Source organism: Zonotrichia albicollis, chromosome 6 (assembly GCF_047830755.1).
Source record: "Zonotrichia albicollis isolate bZonAlb1 chromosome 6, bZonAlb1.hap1, whole genome shotgun sequence".
In the NCBI taxonomy this organism is placed as follows: domain Eukaryota; kingdom Metazoa; phylum Chordata; class Aves; order Passeriformes; family Passerellidae; genus Zonotrichia; species Zonotrichia albicollis.
The window spans coordinates 24,817,469-24,841,001 of NC_133824.1; the positions used below are offsets into that span (position 1 = coordinate 24,817,469).

General features: G+C 35.3%; 1 protein-coding gene across 7 annotated transcripts in view; it reads left to right on the forward strand.

The window, feature by feature from the left end:
* The window catches only part of RYR3 (ryanodine receptor 3), a 193,985-nt gene that overhangs the window by 96,370 nt on the left and 74,082 nt on the right, over positions 1-23,533 (forward strand). For 5 of the 7 annotated variants that reach the window (XM_014266442.3, XM_074542790.1, XM_074542789.1 and 2 more), the window contains 17 exons: positions 1,125-1,211; positions 1,604-1,830; positions 2,934-3,735; positions 4,235-4,435; positions 4,699-4,801; positions 8,562-8,699; positions 11,561-11,834; positions 13,562-13,676; positions 15,396-15,528; positions 16,522-16,625; positions 18,842-18,977; positions 19,967-20,147; positions 20,615-20,720; positions 21,254-21,374; positions 21,968-22,137; positions 22,782-23,002; positions 23,363-23,453. In XM_014266442.3, coding sequence (XP_014121917.2) covers positions 1,125-1,211; positions 1,604-1,830; positions 2,934-3,735; positions 4,235-4,435; positions 4,699-4,801; positions 8,562-8,699; positions 11,561-11,834; positions 13,562-13,676; positions 15,396-15,528; positions 16,522-16,625; positions 18,842-18,977; positions 19,967-20,147; positions 20,615-20,720; positions 21,254-21,374; positions 21,968-22,137; positions 22,782-23,002; positions 23,363-23,453 — 3,210 coding nt within the window. The remainder of the gene's footprint in view (positions 1-1,124; positions 1,212-1,603; positions 1,831-2,933; positions 3,736-4,234; positions 4,436-4,698; positions 4,802-8,561; positions 8,700-11,560; positions 11,835-13,561; positions 13,677-15,395; positions 15,529-16,521; positions 16,626-18,841; positions 18,978-19,966; positions 20,148-20,614; positions 20,721-21,253; positions 21,375-21,967; positions 22,138-22,781; positions 23,003-23,362; positions 23,454-23,533) is intronic. The other 2 variants (XM_074542792.1, XM_074542793.1) reach the window with 1 other exon arrangement.

A 23,533-nucleotide genomic window follows, 5' to 3' on the forward strand; every position in this document is an offset into this window, starting at 1 on the left:
AAATATTTTCTCAATAAACCTGTTACACCTGGTCTGCTGAAAAATGAGACTATCCAGCATTTTCTGTATAGATATAAAATAGTATAACCCAACAAGATTGTAGCAAATAAGGGTGAAATATTTTTATATTTTAGCTTATTTTGAGTAATTTAATTATTTTCTCTCTTTTTGAAAATAATGAAAATAATATTATGTAGTTTTCATTTCCATGTCTTGAATATTTTTACAATAATGTAAAACCTTTAAAATATTTTAATAAATCAAATCTCTCACTCCAACTGCCACAAATAATTTATATTTGTCTGGTCTAGGTAATCTAGTCTTATAGAGTTTGCATATATACTTTTCAGCTTTCTTAACTGAAATGCAAGGACAATATTTGTTTGTTGTTTTCATTTTAAAAGGCCTACAGGTCAACATATTTAAGAGAGGAAATTAATTTTTCTGTAGTTCTTGATCTAACTATTGAATTCCATGGTGATATTCAGGAAAAAAACCAACACAACAATCAGAACAGAATGCCTTTTTTTTTCTGGATTTGGGGTTGTGGCTTTTTTACCTTATCAAAAAGGTTGGAATGTTAATACATACCCCTATATTATTTTGTCTATGTCCATAGTTGATGGATTGCTGTCCTCAAAGTTAGGAGTTGTACTCCTTCACAGCACAAATATTGTAGTTTATGTACAGCGTCTGTACATGACACGCAAAATGCACCATGATGCGATTAATATATTTAATTGAATGTCTGAAACTTTGACTTAATTGCAGAGATGTACTTTTTTCAGCCACCCTGGAGCACTGAATTTTTAAAACTAATATACTGTTCTATAATTATATTTTTAATTCTTTATTTCATGGCAGTGGTTCCTCCTACAGGTGTTGAGAGCACATAAGGCTACAAAACACCTGTCTCAAAAACCAGGTGCTCTTATGATGATAACTGCAAATACTTTACTATATTATAGGTAGACACTATTCAACACTTTATTTACTAAATTATATAAATTATTTGCTAATGAAGTGTAAGTTATACAATATTTATTTTATCTCATATTCAGAGAGATTATTTTGTTTTTTCATTTTTAATTAAAAAAAAATAATTGATCTCATTTCACTTCTAGGTTGAACCAAACACCAAGCTTTTTCCAGCAACTTTTTTACAGCCCACAAGCACTAACTTGATTCAGTTTGAACTTGGTAAATTGAAGGTAGGAAGTATTTTTTGTATTCTATAGAAAGACAACCTTTATGTAAATGTTCTCTTTTAAATCTGTTTATTTCCATGTAAATTCCTGCTCAGTTAAATTTGCTTAGGAAGGGTTGAGTCAAAGGCATGACTTGTAATTTGACTTCTATATTTACTTCTGTAAATGTTGTTATTATATGCAGTTAATTGATTATCTGCAGTTGTCAAAATAAACTAATATAGTTTGAGGATAACATCATTAATTTTGGGGGATTTTAATGGATTTTGTACATTGCAATAACATCTACATTTCTATAATTTCCTTGTTATTTAAAAGTTATACTTCCTTTTGGTGTTATGGGTTTCTTAATATTTACATGTTTCAAAAATAATTAATACATATATTTGTTTCAGAACACCATGCCTTTATCAGCAGCAATTTTTAAAAGTGAAGAAAGAAATCCTATTCCTCAGTGTCCCCCTCGCCTTGATGTACAAACAATCACGCCAGTTTTATGGAGCCGGATGCCAAACAGCTTCCTCAGAGTAGAAACTGAGCGTGTCAGCGAGCGTCATGGCTGGGTCGTGCAGTGCTTGGAACCTCTGCAGATGATGGCACTTCACATCCCAGAAGAAAACAGGTACACTGAAAATGAGATAAAATTACTTGATGTGGACAAAATATGCTGAAAAAAGGTGTCAGCGTACTGATTAAACCCGCCTTTCTGAATAATTACCTTATAGCTGTTGAGAATTTCTGATCCTACCTGATATCATATCAGACATTATTGTATTCATGAGACTGAACTTTAATGACATGGACCAAGTTTTGCATGCATGAAAGAAAGCATGATTATTTGGTTTTATTTAAATTTAAGTTGAAATAGCATCTCTTAAATCTGTGAGTCTTTAAACATGGAGATTTTTCTCACTTGAGAAAAACAAGCATTAAGAACATGCAAGTACTATTTTACCATTTTTTTCTGTAATAGAAACCTGTAATCTATTCCTGTTCCATCTGCGCTGAATTTACATGAAATAAGTTCTTATTGTCAAGATCATGCCTTTCTTTGAGTTTCATTAAGTTTTATCTTCAGAGTGAGGATTATAAAGATCTATCCAAATGTCAAATGTCATTACCAGTGAAACATCAAACTATCAGCAGAAGCATAGCAGAAAGATCATTTAACAGCTGTACTTTTATTAGTAATTATTAAATTTCTTTTAATGATTCAAAACTCAATTTTATTTATTGTTAATAAAGCTGATTTCAAGGAAAGAGTGAAAAACACTGGGTCTTGTGGAAAAAATGAACCAACAATCCTGAGTAAACTACAAAGGCACTGTTTAGGAATGGTAGTAATGCAGATTTTCAGCAAGCCTAATCTGCCTATTTTAAAAACGAGTTCTAATTTACATTTGATTCCAAAGAAGCACCTCCATCTTAGATTTTGTTGTGGTTTTTTTTTTTCCTATGGAGTAATAATTTTAAACAGTCTCAATAAATTATTCCCACCATTTATTGTGTTTTAATGATGCACACACTAAGAGTAATTACCATCAATCTTTATATTAGTGGTTTGAAAAGGAACTGAGAAAATGTTCCTCTTCAAGCCACTAATACAAAAGTTGATACTAACTAATCTTAGTTAGTATCAAAATGTTCAGAGATTATAGAACTTTACTTTTTCAAAGTCTTTATTCATGGAATTGACTGGTGTTCTGTTTCTTTATTTCATAACAGATGTGTTGATATTTTGGAACTATGTGAACAAGAAGATTTGATGATGTTTCACTATCACACTTTAAAGCTCTATAGCTCAGTTAGTGCTCTAGGTAACACTAGAGTTGCTTATGCACTTTGTAGCCATGTGGATGTATCTCAGCTATTTTTCACAATAGATAATCAATACTTACCTGGACTTCTGCGTTCTGGATTCTACGACTTGCTCATTAGTATTCACTTGGAGCACGCCAAGCAAGCCAAGCTCATGATGAGCAATGAGTTTATCATTCCAGTTACAGATGAAACTCGAAATATTAAATTATATCCCGATGAAACAAAGAAACATGGTTTACCTGGAGTAGGTCTTAGCACTTGTCTTAAACCAGCCTTTAATTTTTCTACTCCATGCTTTATTGCGACCAGCGAAGATCATCAGACATCCATCCCAGAGATACCCCTGGAGATACTTAAATCCAAGGCCATAAGTATGTTGACAGAGGCAGTGCAGGGCAGTGGGAGTCACATACGAGACCCTGTTGGAGGACAGGTTGCTTTCCAGTTTGTTCCTGTTCTTAAACTGATAGCAACACTGCTTGTAATGGGTGTTTTTGATGATGATGATGTGAAGCAGGTGTTACTCCTCATTGATCCCACTGTGTTTGGAGACCACAAGGAAGAAACAGAAGAGAGGACAGAGAAGGAAGAAGTGACACAAGTTGAAGAGAAGGCTGTTGAAGCTGGGGAGAAAGCAATCAAACAAACAAAAGCTCCTGCAAAGGGCTTGTTGCAGACAAGATTACCAGAATCTGTTAAGCTTCAGGTGACCATTTATTATAAATATGTTACTTATATTCTACTCTTAATGAAAAAAGGATTGTGTTTTTTGTCTGTTCTCTACTTAATAAGATTTGAAATTCTGAAGGTCTTTAATTCCACTTTGCCTTAAAACCTCAAATTCATTTAAAAAATTGATGATGATGCAGTTCTTTCTGCATCTATCTATACTTAAATAGAAATGTGAATACATATTTATTTCATAAGAAGCAAAGGGTTAGACCAGGCAGTCTTTAAAGGACACTTTCAAGCCAAATTAGTGCGTGATTTCTAGATATTTTGGGTGCATGGAGTGATAGATTGGGTGTACAATATATTGTCAATCAGAAAATGAAACAACCATTTTTTTATCCTTCACAGTGTTGAAACAAAAATACAGGAAAAATGTCTCTCATTTTTACAGTCTGATGCAGTGTATAATGTGTGCTCAAGTTCTCCCCCAGAGTTTGTAAAACTGTTGAGATTGTCTGTTTTCTCTACCCTAGATGTGTCATTTACTCAATTATTTTTGTGACTGTGAACTACAACATAGAGTGGAAGCAATTGTATCGTTTGCAGACCGTTATGTATCAAAATTGCAGTATAACCAGAAATACAGGTACAATGAACTCATGCAAGCCTTGAACATGTCTGCTGCATTGACTGCCAAGAAGACTAAAGAATTTCGGTCTCCTCCTCAAGAGCAGGTAATATTTAAAAAAAAAGATTGAATTAAAGATTAAAAAAACTCTTTATGATGACAAAATGAAATCCTGACTCACTGGAGAACCAAAATGAATTTGAAAATTAATTTATTCCATGCCACAAAATGCTGAATGTCAGAATGTTGAAACTTGTGGTCTAAAACTCATGCTGTAAACCAAAGTTATAAATAGGTAAAGTACGGCGATATACTAGAATATGTCCTAAGCTATTTCACAGTTTTAACTGTGTTTTAAATCCCTTAAAGATTAATATGTTGCTGAATTTTCAACTGGGAGAGGATTGTCCCTGTCCAGAGGAGATTCGGGAGGAGCTATATGAATTTCATGATGACCTTCTAATTCACTGTGGTGAGTGGCAAGTTGTTGATACAAGTTTTGTTTGTGTTTTTGGCACTTGACGGATCAGTTGAAAAATATACTAGTATGAGAGGTTTTTTTATCAGTGACTTTACAAAGTGCCTACAAATTGACTTTAGTGACAAACTTCAGTGTATATTACAAAAATATGGGAAGCCTGTGGATGGTTTTAAGTTTCACTGTTAAATCTCTATCAAATATTGTCTCATATTATTCTGTTTATACACCAGTTTTAGACTTACTGGGGAAAAAATAATCCAAACAAGTAAGTTGGCTTACCTTAAAAAATTCATATGAGCACATGTATAAGTACATGCAGATAAAAGGTATTGAGGGAACAAAATTGCTGCAAAGCTGAGCATCAGAAATTAAATTTAATAAAATGCGGATGTGGAGTTCTCTGCCTACTTTAACTTAGTTTTCTCTTGTATGCATAACTGTGAGAGTCAGTCATTATAAAACACTCTTGCACTGCATACTGGAACTGTTCCCACTCATTTAATTTGGATTTCCTGTACGATTTTATGTGGATTTTTTTATGTCTATTTTTTTGTTAGTTTATTGAGTTTGTTGAGATCTTAGTCTAATTCAGACAATCATGAAATTATTAACATTTGTAGACTGAGTCATCTAATTATTACTGTTCATTGCCAGCAATTATGCAGTTAAAACTGAAATAAACAAGCTTTTTCCATCGACCTACTTGGTAGATATATTCAGAGTTACTCTTCCAGTGTATTGCTTAGTTCTATGGTTTTTGGCACCCATCTTGTCCACTTGTTATTACAGTGAGTTGACAGCATCTCAGTCTCTTCCCCAGGAAGAGCATGATATTCCTAATGGTTAGTTCTTCCTCGTCCACCTTCTTGCCTGAGGTCATTATCAAATGTTTACCAACACAATCTGATATATCTTTCTGGGCTGGTTATCCCTAAAACCAGGGTTAGCTGGTTTATGGAATTGTACTTTTTAATCACCTGTAATTACTTTCTGCTTTCTGTTTGGAGGCATGGTGCTTCCTATACCATTCTGTGCTTGTATTGTTAAGGCTTCTGATGTTATTTTGCACTGCTATATCTGAGTACCCTCTTAGAATCTCAAGCAACCAGCAAGCTGTGATTTCATGATAAGTCAATTGTAATTTTTCAACTACCTCAGCCTTAGCCTCAGCCTCAGCCAAAGATGAGTAGGTCTTCAGGTATCTAAGCTATGGTCCATCTGTTTACTTCTGAGTGTGTTGTACAAGACAGTATTAAAAGCCTTAAAATCAAGATTTCTGTCTGTAAGGCAGAAATTTAGTTGGTTTATCATTACTTGTTTTTCACAATCCTCTGTTAATTGTTATTCATAATTTCTTCTGAGTGCTTACCAAAAACTGTTTCTTTCATTCCATAATTTTTCTTTCAAGTGTTAAAGTGAATAGTTAGGATTCTCCTATTTACTCCTCTTTCTTTTTTTTTATTACATCTATTATAATAAATTTTTAAAGCCACCTCCACTGTTCAGTCACTTAGCCCTTGATCTGACCTCTGGTTTCCAACGGTAATGTGCATTTGGTGGCACAGAGTACTCTAAGACTCCAGGATAGACATTATGAAAGCCTTACAACTTGGAAATGTCTTAACTCCACAATCAATTCATTTTAGTTTAAAACATTGGGGCTGCTATGATCATTGAGTTATTTTAGCTCCTGATCATTCTTCATAACAGTATTTATTGTATGCATTGAGATTTTGCTTTTTAGGGATACACTTTTATTATTTGTTTACTACATTGTACATGTGTGTTTTGAACGAGAGTTCAAGATAGACAAAACACTGTCTCATTTTTAAAATAGTTTAAAGATCCTCTGGATTCTATGCAAAACCATATTCATGACTTTGTACAGATTTATCAGAGGTGGTTGCTGAGGATAAATGCTCATCATTATCTGTGTCCTGACTTGGTCCTGAAAATCAGTACTAAGCAATCACAGCTGCAGATTAAATGAATAGGAGTTCTGCTTGGAATGTTTAATCAGCTTTTTAGCACTAAGTATACTTTGCCATCTAAGTGGAAAACTATGTATGCAATCAAGTAATTAAAGGCTTCTTCATAATGAATATAAGCAAATAGTTACTCAGGCAGTCTTAATCCTAGCACGTCGTAATTGGGAGTGGTTAATTTTGCTAGCAAAATAATGGTCCTCAATCATATTTTTTATGTGCAATTTCTTGCTTATAAAAAACCAAGGAAATTTACAGCATATTTGGTAGCATCATATCAAACTGACAGTTACCTGGGTTGAAACCATCACAGTGCACAGACTTCTGCCACTTGAAGGAAGCAATTAGCCAGTAGCAGCAGCAGACAGTCAGCTTCTGAATGGATTGCAACTCTAAGACGATGCAGAATGAGTGACATGGAAGAGTAGATGAGACCCCACCTGGAGGAGTCTACATACCTCATCTACCCCAGTCAAACATTGTTTTAACTCATGATACCAGTGCATTTCATTCTCTCTGTCCATTTCAACTTCTTCACAGTTCCTCTCCCAGTGTCCTTCTCTTGTGTTCAGAACCCAGGTTTTATTTCAGTGCCAGATATTTGTTCCTTTAATATCCTTGTCTGCTTTCTCTTTCTTTTCATTGCTGGTGACATTTCCAGTTCTTGCTTTCTTTCAGACTGATTGTATCCCTTCTTAACTTTTCATTTTGCCAAGCCAGTTCCACTTATCCCATTTCTTAAATTCTGTATGTACTGTCCAGTTTCAATTTTGACTTCCTTCATTCCCTCTCAGTGCCTTTGAATTTTATCACTTAGTCACTCCTAGTCATAATTATCCCTCCCCTTTTTGTAGGTGCCAGCAGCAAAGTTTCTCCAGCTTGTTACCATGTGTCTGTTCCATTTTCTTTCTTAGTTAACTGTTTAGGACCGGTTTTAGCTACTGCAGCTTCTTCTTTTCACCCCTGCTTCAGGTTCTAGGTCTAGTATCCTGTCTGAAAGAATTTTCCTTTTCTCAATTTCTCTTTGACAAGCAAACTGCAAAAGCTTACATTTCAGCTTGGCACAATCTCTGATCTGGAGAGAGCCTGCTTAGTTCTTTGCTTCTGCACATAACACATGCATTGTCTGATGATCACTAAGAGGTGTGAGAGACTTTGAATGGTTGTGAAGCAGTGTAGTGAACTGAACTGAATTAAACTGGTCATTTTACCAGGTATTAAACCACCTGGTAAAATGACATCCTGCCTCATTGTATAAATTTTCATGAAAAGCATGTATTATCCACATAATCTCTGAATGTCTGCCTTCTTACAGCTTTAAATTCAGTTAATATATTTGTTTATGGCTGATAAATATCTCAACTGAAAAACTGTACTGTATTGTAAAATACAGCCATACACTTCTTTCTTTAGCCTACATTCTGCAATATGAAACAAAGGATCACATATTTAATCAAATATGGCTGTGAATTGTACTTAATTGCCATAGTAGACTCTTAAAAAAAGTACCACCTCTTTGGTCATAATAGTGAAAAATGAATACTATAAATCTGGGTGTAAGAAGTATGTATACTGAAATGAACATAATTTGAGGAATGCTTCTGGTACTGTGTGTTGAAGCTGCTGGCCTTACTTTTATCCTGTATGAAATTTGCTGGTGAAAAAAAATAAATATTCCTATAGCAATTTTAATATTGTTTAAACATTGAGGGAGTTAAACTTCAAACATTAAGTTTTGTTTCTAACCAGTTTTATTTTATGCTAAGGTATTCCACTAGAAGAGGAGGAAGAGGAAGAAGAAGATTCCTCCTTGACTGGCAAACTCCGTTCATTAATGTACAAAATCAAAGGTCCACCAAAAGCAGAAAAATTGGAGCCTAAGGAAGAAGAAGAGAAAGCTCCTAGTAAGTTTTCTTTCCATATAAATGCTTTCATCGTGCAAATGTTAAAGTTTTACACAGCCAAAAGGAGTGTATATGGAACACCTCAGATGCATTTTTAAACAAGAAATTAAAATGAGTGGAAGATTTGAGATCCAGATCTGGGTTGAAAATTTACATATTCTTTATAAAGACCTGTGAAAAGCTGATTATGGCACAATAATCTAGACTCAAGCATTCTAAACTTGGGAAGATCTAATTTTTATGGGTTTTTTTAAATGTAAAAATTCTTCTGTAGAGCTTATCTCCATTCCTTCTATTCCCTTTTCATATAGAAGCAAATACAGACAAGCACATAACCACCGCAAAACACTTGTAATCATGAGTGTTTCTTATTCTTAGCAGTATTCCTGTACATATCCATTCTCATACCCTCTTCCATAAGATGCAAGGGGTGTTCATGGTCTGTGCAGGTGAGACTGGTTCTGTGCTTGCAATTCCTCGACTATTTGCACAAGCCTTTGGTTGAGCCTCTTTGAACAACTCACCTGATTCTCATTGCCACTGTGCTCCCATGCCCTATGAGAATTCATCCCAGTGAGGGTGATGTATGGTATGAATCTCACAAATTTTGTCTTTGCTGTTGATATGAGTTTTCAAACCTTAGTAGTGACTAGGGGTGGTAAGGAACAAGTAAGGCAAAAAGACAAATTCCTCCAGGTCTTCCTTTAGAACACTTTTTTTTGAGGTTTCTTCTTGCCTTTCTGAATCAGGACTGGGGCTCTGGCTCTAGCTCTAAATTTCTGTAACACCCATACAGATATCATGTGCAAGATTCTCCAAGTGACTTCAGGTTGGTCAACCAGTAACAGTTCTCTTTTTTTTCCAAGTTGTTAAGTTTATCAATAGGCCCATGTACAGATGTGGAATGGTTAATTTATTTCAGGCTCAATAATTATGAGTTTTGTGGAGATTAGGCAGCAAAATTATTTTATAACTCATGACACTTCTTACATGATCTGCTTGCTCTGGAAAGCACCTTAGAGTGCTTGCCTGGTCTGAAAGCATATTTTGATCTGTTAAGCTTGTTAATGTGTTTTAAGTACATTAAATCTTGTAACAATCTGATATGCTGCATGAAGCAGGGCTTCATTCTCCAGTGACTCATCTGTTAGCATCTGCTTTCTCTTTAATAGTAGCAGGAGCTACTCAGTACCTGGTAGTATCATTTCTTCTCCAGGTTTCATGTGGATTTTATTGTCATGAGTCAGGAAGTATTCACTCATAAGGCCTCAGGGCACATGGTGTTTGGTCCTTGGAACAGAGCAGTTCACTTATTTCATGTACCAGAACTTTGGGTTACAGGAAATGTGGGTTGGAAAATGATCCTACAGTGTCTATTTTTCTAGAAATTTCAGATTATTTCTTTAGGCTTGGGCCTAAAGAGTGGCCCTGGAGTGATGCATAGTACAAATATGCATATGGATTAAGTCATTCAAAGCATGATGAAAAATAATATAGATATATTATGTTATATACTTGACTGTAGCTGGACACTGAGGTTTTTAGTCCATGTGTGCACTTCCCCTTTATGCATCAGAAAATTTGGAATTCAGAGATTAAAGGAAATGGAAGTCAGAGGTATCCCCAATCCTCTTATGTGCATGAAGAGGTGTAGTGGTGTGCATGATGTGTACGTATTTCCAAGATTTAAATCTCTGGCCTGAGTGTCTTGGTTTTAGTCACACATACTGTGTGAATATTCATAAGAAGGAACTATTTGCTACAAATAAATCTTCCTTTACTCTAAGCTTATATTCACTTCTTATCACAAACAATCTTTTACCCAAGTGAGGAATGCCAGCAATTTCAACCTAGTATTAATTATGAATCAATAAATTTTGTATTTAAAAACAAGTTAGAACTCTGAAAATAAACCCACAGAGGCAAATAATAATTATTAATAATGATTATAGCACTTTGTAACCATCAAGTAAAAACTGAGATAAGCCATGACATGCCACTAAGAGTAGGGCTATCTCTGTGAAGTGCAGAATTTGTTCCCACAGGTTGAAAGCCTAATTATGGAACAGAACCTCAGAATTAATGATAGGTTTGCATAAATACAATATTAAATAAGCTAAGAAACTGTTAGCAAGTGAAAGAATAGCGTACACACAAACCCCAATGGATCTACACTATCTATAAACACTTTAGTGATGGGAAGTGGGAGTGTTCATGCCATTGGAAGAACTTTGGGAAAGTCAAGGGGTATGTTTGCTGGTGATAGAAGAAAGAAATTTGCATTGTTTTTTGAGGTAGGGTGGTTATTCCTGTTCTACTTGATATCAAGCATGAGCATTTGTTGGAACAAGGACTGGAACATGTGTCCGGTTTTCAGGTAAATTCCCTAAACTTTGGTCTCAGCAAAACTGTTTTCGGCATCACTGAATTTGCAATATCTACAATACAGGCGCATCAAGCAATTTTTATTCTGTTGTTACAAACAATACAATATTTTTAGAAAGCGCATTACCAAGTGACAGTGACTTGATCTAGAAATAAGGAATAAATTGAAAGCGTAATGCAACATGTACTTTACAAGGATGATTCTCAAAATTGTGGTCAAATTAAAGATTTTAATTTTAAACAGTGCTGGTATGGACTTGAACTCTAAGTAGATGTTTATTGTTTTCTATCTCTCAAGAACATTACATTTATCTTGAAAAATCTGAAAGTTGCTTTTCCAATTCAAAAAATCTGTTCAATCTGCTTGTGGTTTTTACAACCTCTTTGTTGTCTCCTGTTACATATTTTACAATAATACATGTTTTTGATGTTTTCTGTTGGAAGAGCTAGTAACATGTAATGTATTTTGCTTTTAGCTACTCTGAAAGAGCTCATATCGCAGACAATGGTGCGCTGGTCCCAGGAAGATCAGATCCAAGATCCCGAATTAGTTCGGATTATGTACAGCCTCCTCCGTCGGCAGTATGACAGCATTGGGGAGCTCCTGCAAGCCCTGAGGAAAGCATACACCATTAGTGCTGCCTCTGTCAAGGACACCATTAATCTGCTTGCAGCACTGGGCCAGATTCGCTCACTGCTCAGTGTGAGGATGGGAAAAGAGGAGGAATTGCTAATGATCAATGGATTAGGGTATGGAATTAATGGAATTTTGTTTTTAAGTTGGTGTGAAGCTTTTGTTATCTTAGTAAATCCTCCAATTTTTGTTCCTAAATGAAAATTAATGCTGTACTGAAGTGTAAATATGTACTAGTGATTTACACTTTCACATATATTTCCAAGGTGGCTCCAGCTATCTCTCTAACAGTATCAGAAGGGTCAAAGTTTCTGTGAACTAAAGCATTATCTAAAGAAAATTGACTCCTTTTACTACAGTTAAGCCTGACGCTTAAACCTTAATCAAAGTACAAGTTTTAGCAGCTCTGGAGAAAAAGATCACTAGAATTTTTGCTGGTGTCTACCTATACTGCATTTTCCCCAAACTTAAAGCCCATTTATTATTTCGTGTATGAGTCGATAAACTTGCTGGTGTCTTTTCAACTGGAAATTCAGAAGACATTTCTTTTATATAGCACCAGATGATGTGAGAATATTTTCTGCATCTCTGCTATAAAATGACCTCTGTTGTGCAGTGGTATTGCAGTGCATTCTTTCATGTTTGTTATTCCTCTTGTGTGACTGAATGATGGTTGGGCCATCTAATGTTGGAAGGAAAAGAGAACACAGAAAATAAATTATTTCAATTAAAATGGTGCATTTAGAGAGAGAATTATAGTATTGTTACCTGAGAACAATATTTATTTGTCTTTTTTGGGAATATTAAAAAAAATTCTCTCCCTTACAACAATTGTAAGAAAGTTCCATTATTTTTACTATTTCAATGTAAAATTTATACTGTTCTTGTATAAATTGCAAAGACTAATCTCTTTATATGAATTGATCTGTTCATGACAATGACTCATTAGGCAGTGTGCAACAGTATTACCCAATTTGTCCTTGATGCTGGTTTTGTAAATTTGCTGAGAATTATATGAGGGATAAAGGATAAATTTGCCTAAAGGTGGTATGGATATAAGCACCTTCCAAGAGTTGCTCTATTGAGACTCATCCATTCTCAGTTTTCTGTATTTCTTTAAAGCAGGAATGATACCTGTTATTTGCCATGTGTTTTTAAAAGGTTGTCCTAAAATGTCAGAAATCCCTGGATTCTGTTGAAATCAAGTCCCTGGACTATTTTGAAACATATAAATTGTATTCTGGGTTATGAAACCAATACAGCAGATTCTAGAAAATGTTGAGAGAATGGTGGGCAGGTGAAAAAGTTAAAATAGTCCTTCATAATGGACCTGTATGCCACTTCTGACAGAATTTGAAAATAGTGATGAAATACATATAATGGATTACCTTAAAGACTAAGTCTATTTATTATCTTTACTTTGTGATCTGAGGAAATTATTAAGAGTTTACTGTAGAAATATGATTGATTAGATTTCATTTTCTTGAACTCTGTTCTCAACTTAAAACCTAAGAAAACATATTCTTTTTCACTTAGATCATCGCAGATTTTTCTTTTTAAATTTAAACAGAACAGATGGTAGGAGCAATTTAGAGATGAAGAATTACCATCTCAAAATAATTTTGAGGTTAATATTCTTCTTATGAAGAATCTACAAGAATTAGAGGAATGACAACATATTGAAATGTGAAACATTTTGTTCGCACATGCTTTTGTATTATGTTGAATTCTAAGAATTTTAAATTGTGTTAATACAATGAATGCATACTTCTGAAATCTCAATGCTTCAACTTAAATTAATTTGGGGTTGCTTAAAAGCAAATTGTCTTTTTTTCCATTTTAGGGATATAATGAACAACAAGGTGTTTTATCAGCATCCTAACTTAATGAGAGTCTTGGGCATGCATGAGACTGTTATGGATGTGATGGTGAATGTGCTTGGAGGAGACAAATCTCAGGTAATTTCACCACAATTTGTTATGTGTTTTGCATTTTGAACCTTCCCAAAAATATATTAGGATGTTTAATAAGTGAACAAAAATATATCCCATGTAAGCTAGATTTTGCTTGTCCAAATGAAAGTATTCCTAAATGAAAAAAGTAGAATACTTTTTTTTTACTAGAGGGAGAAGCCCAGTAGCTGAGCCTTGATTTTTAAAACCTGAGATATTTTAGGTGTTTTATTTTTCTTTTAATAGGATAGTAAAATGTTTTTTTATTAAATATAGACTTTAACTGCATTTATTGAAGGTGTGGCTCTGGTAGGAGAATTTACCTCTTCATCTTAAATGAAGTGTTACTACCAATAAATTATAATAAGAGACTAAACCCAGTTTATATTTTAATGCTCAAATTCATGTACTTGAATTAAGCAAAAATTTTCTTGCAGTGTTGTGTTCTCCCTTTTCTCTGTGCCATGCTGGAATATATATATACATGTTATTTTAAAGGCAGAGTGGCATAAATTTTGAGAAGCCTAACTGAAAATTTTCACTTCTGAAGAAAGTGAGAAGGGAAGTGTGCATATTTTCTATCTTCTCTTTGCTCATGCCTCATGTTTTTGTCCCGTTGCCTCCATCCCAAAAAGAGATGTCTCTTCTGATCCCAGTATTCCTATCTAATTTCCTTTCGCCTGGCCACTCATCTTTCTTTTGTATTTGGAACAATTTTCAGTCCAATATCCTACCTTTTCCTTATCTTTTCTTGGTCTTTCAATTTCTTGTAACTTGATTGTCTTCTATGTGCATCTGCACCACTCTTTGCCTCTTGAATCAATAATTCTCCTAAATGCTTATACATTGAATCTGCCTATACCATTGCAGTTTTATAAAGTATTCACATACCGGTTTTAGTATTTCTGTTGCATTTCAAGGCAGGTTACAATTAATTATAAAATTATTATTATTATTACTTTGCTAATTTATAGGTACTACAACACCCTGTTTTTGCTATAACTTGTACATAGAGCCAAAGGTGATTAAAAAAACCCTGAAACCCACAACAATGACAACCCCCAATGCCTTCTAATTGTATTTAAAATGTTTTCCTAGAAAATTTTAATAACACAGATCTACAAAAATGCTTTACAGAAATTACCATGATATCCTTCAAAGGAAATGCAGACTTAGAACACTATTTAATAACCTGGTGTTGTGTCATGAAACAGCTTGGCCACCCAAAATAACCTATTTTATGTCTCTGTTTTTATTAATTGTGTGTAGACTGTAGGTACCTCATGAATATTTCTTTCTGTTCAGTGTTGTAGCTTCAAGAGATGGAATGAGCAGTCATGAAATGTAGTCTGTGGCTTAGGAATTGGGCATTTTTCTAGGTTGTGGCAGCAGATTCTTTAAGCTGGATCTCCAGCTTCTTGGAATAAATGGTTAATCATGAGGCTGTATTGAGACATATACTGTCTCTGAAGGAATGGTGGGAATGGTAAAACTTGTCAGTTCAAACTGGTATGTCACCTACAGTTCTCTGAAAAATGAGTTTTCAACATTTTAATGGCCTAATGAATGTGAGAGTTAAAAGGAAATGTGAGTCCTTTCCAAAGTAACTGTCAGTTGCTTATCACCTTGGTAACTTCACTGTACTTTCCTTGTGAGGAGTGCAGGAAGAAGTGGAACAGATTGGTAATTAACATATTTCACTGCTTTGTCAACTTTCTTCTTCAGCAGATCGCTTTCCCGAAGATGGTGGCAAGCTGCTGTCGGTTCCTGTGCTACTTCTGCCGCATTAGCCGGCAAAACCAAAAGGCCATGTTTGAGCATCTCAGCTACTTACTGGAAAACAGCAGTGTCGGACTGGGTATGCCATGTAGCTGCAACACCTAAAAGCAAGAGTAGGAGCAACTGTGATATCACAAGACTGGTGTCTAATTTGTATAGCAGGCTGAGACATGCTTAAACCACCTTGTGGTTTAACCTTTAAATATTTTTCGGTTTTTTTTTTTTCATTTTTGTTTCAGGCTAATGTGTCTATGAATTATATTAGGAACAGAATAGTCTGAATCTGTGTTTTTAAACACCTTGAAAAATTTAGTATTAAACACATGGTTTGGCATTTTTCCGTTCAAAATAGTTGTGGTTTGAAATCTAAGATTATATAGACTCCTTATGGTGCTTGCCTGTTTCATCTGGTTTAAATTTCCTTGCCTCTGCAGTTTAGGCTACTGAAGTAAATTTCATATTTCTCTTTTGAACACTGACTCAGTTTTTTAATGCATGTGCATTAAATTTTGTAACACAGGAAAAAATTATTAGCTGGATAGATGGTTATAATAATAAGATATTTCAAGGCAGGATAGCCAGTGATTTCACAGTTATTTAGCTGTTCATGTGTGCATTTGGCCACAAAAACCAAAGAAAAATGGAAAATATTAAAGAAAGAAGCCCGCTAATTGAAGCTTGAAATGTCTCTTTTTGCTAAAGATAGGCATGTTTTAAAATCTTGACTTGATAAGGCTGTGCAGAATTATGTAGCTAACATGTTGGTCTCCTAAGGAAATAGTATTCCTCCAATTTGCTATAATAATACTGACTTTATTTTTCATCTGTATATCTGTATTTAAAACCACTGCGTTTGAGTATGCTTACAGATATGGATGTGAAGCCAGAAAAAAAAAATTCAGCATTTCCACATTATTAAAAAGAGTTGACTCTGTTCTTGGATGAAGAACTGCCCTAAAATATTCCTTGAATATATCTGTGTTCTAGATTCCAGCGTGATTGCTGCCATCTGCTGCGTGAATGTGATTACTGCAAACTCCCTTTAATCATTATGTATTAACTTTTTCTGCAGCATTTCCTTCAATGAGGGGTTCGACACCACTCGATGTGGCAGCAGCCTCTGTGATGGACAACAACGAGCTTGCACTTGCATTGGAGGAGCCAGACCTTGATAAGGTGGCCACTCTCACCTATTTACCCATTTATTAAATGCTGTACTTGTGCTGAAAGGGTTTAAAAAGGCAAGCTTAATCATAGTAGTTTTGAATATTTTGTCCTCAAAAATACCCACTCTAGTTACGTGCTGTTTCAAGGTGAGGTTGATTGAGCAGTATTTTCCCTGATTTTGCCTTATGCTTATCAGGAGGCAGAGCAAAAAGAGATTTATTTCTATTTTCTGCATCCTTTTACTATTGTTATCATGTAGAAAGGAAAACAAGAAAAAGACATGAAACAGGAATATCAAGAAGTGTTTTTTGGGGACGAAAAAATTGAGAATTAAGAAGAGAATAATAAGAAAAGGACACAGGTCTTTTGGCTTAAATCATAGAGATTTACGAGCATGGAGGTTAGAATTAAGAGAATTGAAGGACAGGTATTTCAAGATGAAAGGTGAAACAGGATTTTAAGGGTAGGGTCAATGGGAGACTGAATCCAGAACTCAAGTCATTGGCAATAGTTAGGAATAAAGAAAAATGTGAGGAGAGGCAGGATGAACTGGGAAATACGTTAAAATATAAAAAATGACATAAAAGTTGTATATCATAGGAGGAAAACAGATTTAGAGATGAAAGTGCACAGTCAGAAGAGGAGGAAAGCAGATAAAGGAAGTCAGACATGCTAGCAGAGCATTGTGGTGCAGAAAACAGAAAGCAGGGTTTAATATAAATGGAGAGAGTAGTTAAACACCTAAATGATAGCTTAGCACAGGGGAAGTCTCTGTGCACGATGACAGGATCCTGAGATGACAGTGGAACTTGTGGGACTGTTTGTGATTAGTACGTGGTGTGGGAGAGGAAAAGTTGTGAAATTGAAATAAATGGGCATATTACAGTGAGAGCTGGGGGAAGACAGGCAGGAATATGAATGGAAAGGGTGTGAGGCAGCACAGCAATATAGTTACCAAGCAATATGCTCTTGAGAAGTATTAGCAATTCTCTATCACCTGCAAAATTGCTGAGTGCACTCTGTCCTGTCATTAATAAAAAATTAAATGGCATTGACTTCCATCCTTGGGATACAACACTAGTGACTGGAACACAAGAATGTATTCACTTTATCTTCTGAATAAATGCTTGAAAACTATCAAGTCCTGTTAGGAATTATATACTTTTTCCTCAGAGTGCTCTGAGTAACTTCCTTACTTCGTACTGCAATAAACAAGTTTTCCACATCAACCCATTTTACCACTGTTGCAGCCTTTTGGAGGCAATTTGTGTGCTGTATCAGCTGACATATAATTCTTCCTAAATTCACAACTTTTTCTCTCTTAGGACACTGGATAATGACTAAATATAATCTTTTCATCTATCTCCCTTTTGCCATCTCTTTTGACTGCCTGCCATTTTGAGAAATTATAATTTGTATCTTTTTTTACAAGTTCACAGAAGATTCTTCATGGTCATTACCCATTTTAAATGCTATAATCATGCTCATGTGTTGTCCTTTGCACAACCATATGATTATTTATTTTATTTGAAATGCACACTTATCTGCAAATTTCCTTTTAGATGGAGGAGGAAATTATTCTCCATATATTTCTGAAATTCAGTTTAATATAATAAAAAAATTAATCATAATTTCTTAACTATTTCTCTTAATTAAAGATAATCCTTTTGATAAGAAATGTTGTGTTAGAAATTTTCGTTTTACTAAAATTTTTTAGTCTTTCTGATTTCAGACTCTTAAAGTTGTTCATTGATATTTATCATTCTTCTGAAAAATTGTGATGGTTTTCATATCCATTAAAATTAAAATTACACTATATAAACTTTTTATGCAATCTTTATTTTGCTATTTTAGCAAATAAACCATACATGGTTATTGATCTGATTTTAAAGCTGTTCAGTATTAGGGTTGTCGTGTATGTACTGTCAAAAAGATCTGGATTATACAAGATTTTATTCTATTTTTCACATTCCACATTTGTTCATGTTGTTGTATTTTTGTGTCATCGTATAATTAGATATCTTCAGAAACAGAGAGTGCTAACCTTTTTTCATTAAAAAAACCCCTATGACTGATAAAATAATGAGCTATATTGTTAGATTCTTAGGTTAATTGCCCAGAATATAAAAAATCTTGAAAAAAATTACTATTCTCGTTCTGGTTTATAGCTATTTTTAGAAACATATTTCTAAGCATATGAATAAATTATTACTTCTGTATTGCAGGTTGTTACCTACCTGGCAGGTTGTGGCCTGCAGAGCTGTCCAGTATTGCTGGCTAAAGGATATCCAGACATTGGATGGAACCCAATAGAGGGTGAACGTTACCTGTCATTCTTACGATTTGCAGTTTTTGCTAACAGTAAGTCTAATTTCTTGGCATCCAGATTCCATCAAAAGGTTTCCTTTAAATCAATTTCCTAACCGTCAAAATATGTTAAATCTGAAGAGATGTTAATGCATACTCTCGTCATTACAAACACAAAACTATTGGTGTATGCTTATTATCGTAATTTTTTTTTTGAATCTTCATAGTTAGCTGTATTTTTTTCTTAATTTTATTTTTTTGCAAATCACATAATTGAGTAGATTATCCTGCAGCCATGGTAGTGAATTATGTTAGGAATTCCTTGGAACAGGAAGACCAGGAATAGGGGTTACATCAATATATTCTTGTCACTTGTGTGTGAGACAAGTCTTTCCCCTGCTCTAGCATGTGGTCCCTCCCGTGGGAGACAATCTTCTACAGCCTTCTCCAATGTGAGTCCATCCCATAGGCAAAAATTCTCCACAAACTGCTGCAGTGTGGGGCATTTTTCCATGGGGTGCAGTCCTTCCAGGACAGGCTGCTCCAATGTTAGTTCCCCTACCAGGAAACCTGACCAATGTGGGCTCCACTCTCCACAGGTCTGCAGGTGACTCTGCCACGAGCCTTTTCCAGCACAGGTCTCCCAGGGGTTCACAGCCTCCTCTCAGGCATCCCTGTGCTGCAGTGCAGGTCTCCTCCATGGGGCCTCCTCCATGGATCTCTGCATCCCTGTGGACATCCATGGGCTGCAGGTGGATCTCTGCATCCCTGTGGAGCTCCATGGGCTGCAGGTGGATCTCTGCATCCCTGTAGACATCCATGGGCTGCAGGTGGATCTCTGCATCCCTGTGGAGCTCCATGGGCTGCAGAGTCACAGCTGCCTCACCATGGTCTGCACCATGGACTGCAGAGGAATCTCTGCTCTGTTGCCTTAGGATGAGGACTTGATTTCTATTTTGCAGCAATTAGGGGAAAATGCAACTTTCTTCTGACTTAAGAATACCTTTCAGGAGAAAATATGTGTAGTGCTTTTTGGTCCTCAGGTGAAAGTGTTGAGGAAAATGCAAGTGTTGTTGTCAAGCTCCTCATTCGACGGCCAGAATGCTTTGGGCCAGACCTTAGGGGAGAAGGAGGAAATGGTTTGCTGGCTGCCATGCAGGAAGCCATCAGGATCTCAGAGAATCCTAGTCGTGACCTTCCTTCCCAGGCATATAAAAGAGAAGGGTAAGTAAATGTGAATGCTTGTTTGGCAAATGACTATTTAATAGCTGGTTCAATCATGCTTGCAGTATGTGGATAATAGACCCTGTTGTGTAAGGCATTAGACAAGCAGGGAGAATTAGAGATTCACGTCCACAAGCAGTTGTCGTATGGTATTCATAAAGCATTAGCTAGATAAAAGTGGAATACGAGTTACAGAGAGAAAAAGCCCGAAGGACAAAACAAATGAGAAGACTGCTGTGGAATGAAGCTAAAGTTAAGCTGAAGTAAAAGAGGAAGGTAGAAGGCTCTTGTGAAGTCAGCTTTTATAGTTAGCCTGCATGCTTACCATAGGGACAAAAATCCTTTAGTCTGGAGCCAAAGGGATGATTATGTCTGGTGAATCGTTTCTGGATCATATATCTAGCTCCAGAGAAGAGCTATAAAATGTAGATTAGCAAAAATGCTTACTGTTATTTTTAACTTTTTAGTGATGAGGAGGAAGATGAAGAGGAGACTGTGCACATGGGAAATGCAATCATGTCTTTTTACTCAGCTCTCATAGATTTGCTTGGACGCTGTGCACCAGAAATGCATGTAAGTTCATTCTACCACTTGCTCAGAAAATGTAAGGAGATTTCTAAACATAATTGCAAACAATTTGTAAACATGTCTCACTAAACCTTTCTCTATTCAAAGCCTTCTTCCATTCAAACGGTAGACTTTACGGTTTCTTGCTGTATCTAAGTAGACACAAGCTGCAAGATGTTTATAAAGAACCATGGTCATTTGATTCCTTTATGCTTTTCTATTTATCTAAAATTTTGGTAATTTTTACATTACTATGAAATCAAAGCAAATATGAACTTCAAGTGTTGCACAATTAAGTGACCAGTATAATAACTTCTGAAATTGACCCTTTATTATTCTCTAGAAAGCCATAAAATCATTTTCATAAGAATGTGATAGAGGGCTGCTTTTTGTGTGCATTCATTCTTGGAGAAACTGAATTTCTGTACATTTTCTTCTTGTGTGTGTTTGAAAAAAAATCATATTAATACAAATATTTTGAGGAAAACTTTCTTATGTCCTCAATACTAAATTTGTTAACTGACAAATTTTTCTAACAGCTTATTCAAAGTGGAAAAGGGGAAGCCATCCGAATCAGGTCAATTCTTCGATCCCTAGTGCCAACTGAAGATTTGGTGGGGATTATAAGTATACCGCTAAAGTTGTCCACAGTTAACAAAGGTAACTTCATACTTTTATTAGACCATTTATTTTTTTGTGAAAGTCCTTTGCCACATTAGTCTTCAAATGAAAAACAGAGCAGTTTTGTTAGTTGAATGTAAGCAGAGAACTGTTCAAATTTTTATTAGATCTGTATCGATTAGAGCTGCTCTAGTGGCACAGATACTTGCTCCTGTAGAGCAGAGAATGTAAGAATGTAAGAAACACTTTAAAGGATCACACCAATGGGCCAATACTTTGTCTCCAGCAGTGGCTTTAGAGACGTTATCTCCTTAGGTAAAATATTTAAGCTTGGCTCAGTCCCTTTGTATTTCTGCATTATCCAGTCATCTGTAGAATATTTTACCATTAACTTCTAAGCTTTCATTTAAGAGTGAAAAATAATTAAATTGCAAAATAATAGGGGTTTCTAAAGAATAAAAAATTTCTGTTCTAACTGATTATTTTTCAGCATAGAACAAAACAGAAGAATGTGGTTTTCTTTGAGTATGTGATTTTACATATTAAATGTAATTGTGATGGGTTTCATTACCTTGGTGTTTCTCATTTTATCGGTTATCTACTATTAAAAAGTGCATTGTATGTTTGTGTAGATGGCACAGTAAATGAGCCAGATATGTCTGCCAGTTTCTGTCCTGATCATAAAGCACCCATGGTACTTTTCTTGGACCGTGTCTATGGTATTAAGGACCAAAGCTTCCTCCTTCACCTACTGGAAGTTGGATTTTTACCAGATTTAAGAGCTTCTGCCTCATTGGATACAGTACGTATTTCACTATTGAGTTTAGATGAAATGGTTGGATATAGTGGCTCTGTAAGTATAAGAAAACTGGAATTTCAAGTAAAAACAGCCTTTCATAAAAGGCATTGTAGGCTCACTATAAAAGAAAATCAATATTAATTCACTATTAATTTATAGTACATAAGTTTGATTTAAGCATTCAGTCTACAAAGTGTAAAAGTAGTTTAAAATCTTTTGATGCAGGCTTTACAGTAATTCAATAAGTACATTGAGTATACTGCAATAGGCCTGATGATTGTTTTTATTTCACGTTTGTTTTCAATATTTACAGTGAAAATCCAGGTGTGTGAAGAAATTGAGATGCTGAGTCTTATTTAAAGCTTAGTGGGGTTTTCTAACTTGTTTCAAAATAGAGGCTACATATTAATTTCTGCTGCTATTTGTTCAGAGTGCAGGGGTGCAAAGGATGCAACATAAATGGATGGTTTGAATTTTCTCTAGCTGAAAAAGAAATTACTTTAGTCCTTGTGTATATACTGGAAACATCATTAGCACCCAGCCACTCAGAGACTTAAGGACTACTACATTTTTTTATATTTTATAGCCTTCATATTTAGTGACCTTTATCCAGTGTGGCACTAATGCTCATTTGCTCCTTCATACAGGTTTCTCTAAGCACCACAGAGGCAGCTCTTGCACTAAATAGATACATTTGCTCAGCTGTGTTTCCACTGCTCAAGAGGTGTGCTCCCCTCTTTTCTGGAACAGAGCATCATGCCTCTCTGGTTGACTCCATGCTTCACACCATATATCGGTTATCCAAGGGACGGTCCCTCACCAAAGCTCAGAGAGATGCTATTGAGGAATGCCTGCTTGCTATTTGCCAGTACGTATGATTCCTGGGTACAAATTCATTTCTTTGCTGCAGGATAGGTATTTTAACAGCTTCTTTTGTTTCCTGAAGTGTAGACCTAAGACAATTTTATTCCTACATAAAATAAATGACCAGTGTTATCTCAAGAACTAAAATGTAGATTTTTCTGTTCACTTAAGAGGCTTTAGAAGTAGCACAACGTTCTGTGCTATATCCTTGGATAGTGAGATTCCTTAAGCACCTAACACAGTTTTTTCACAATATTTTTAATGAGTGTTTTGTCTCCCAATATGTAAATTGACTTCAATTTTTATTTCATGTACATTGAACTGTATGAATTTTGCTGATAGCATCTATTTTTTAAAATTACAGCCATTTGCGTCCCTCTATGCTACAACAGCTGCTGAGAAGGCTGGTTTTTGATGTGCCCCTGCTCAATGAATACTGTAAAATGCCTCTCAAGGTAAATACTTTCTGTTCTGTACATGCATCCAGCATAAAACTTGAAAAGAAAATATTGTTTTCTTGTTTTTAAGAGCAGAA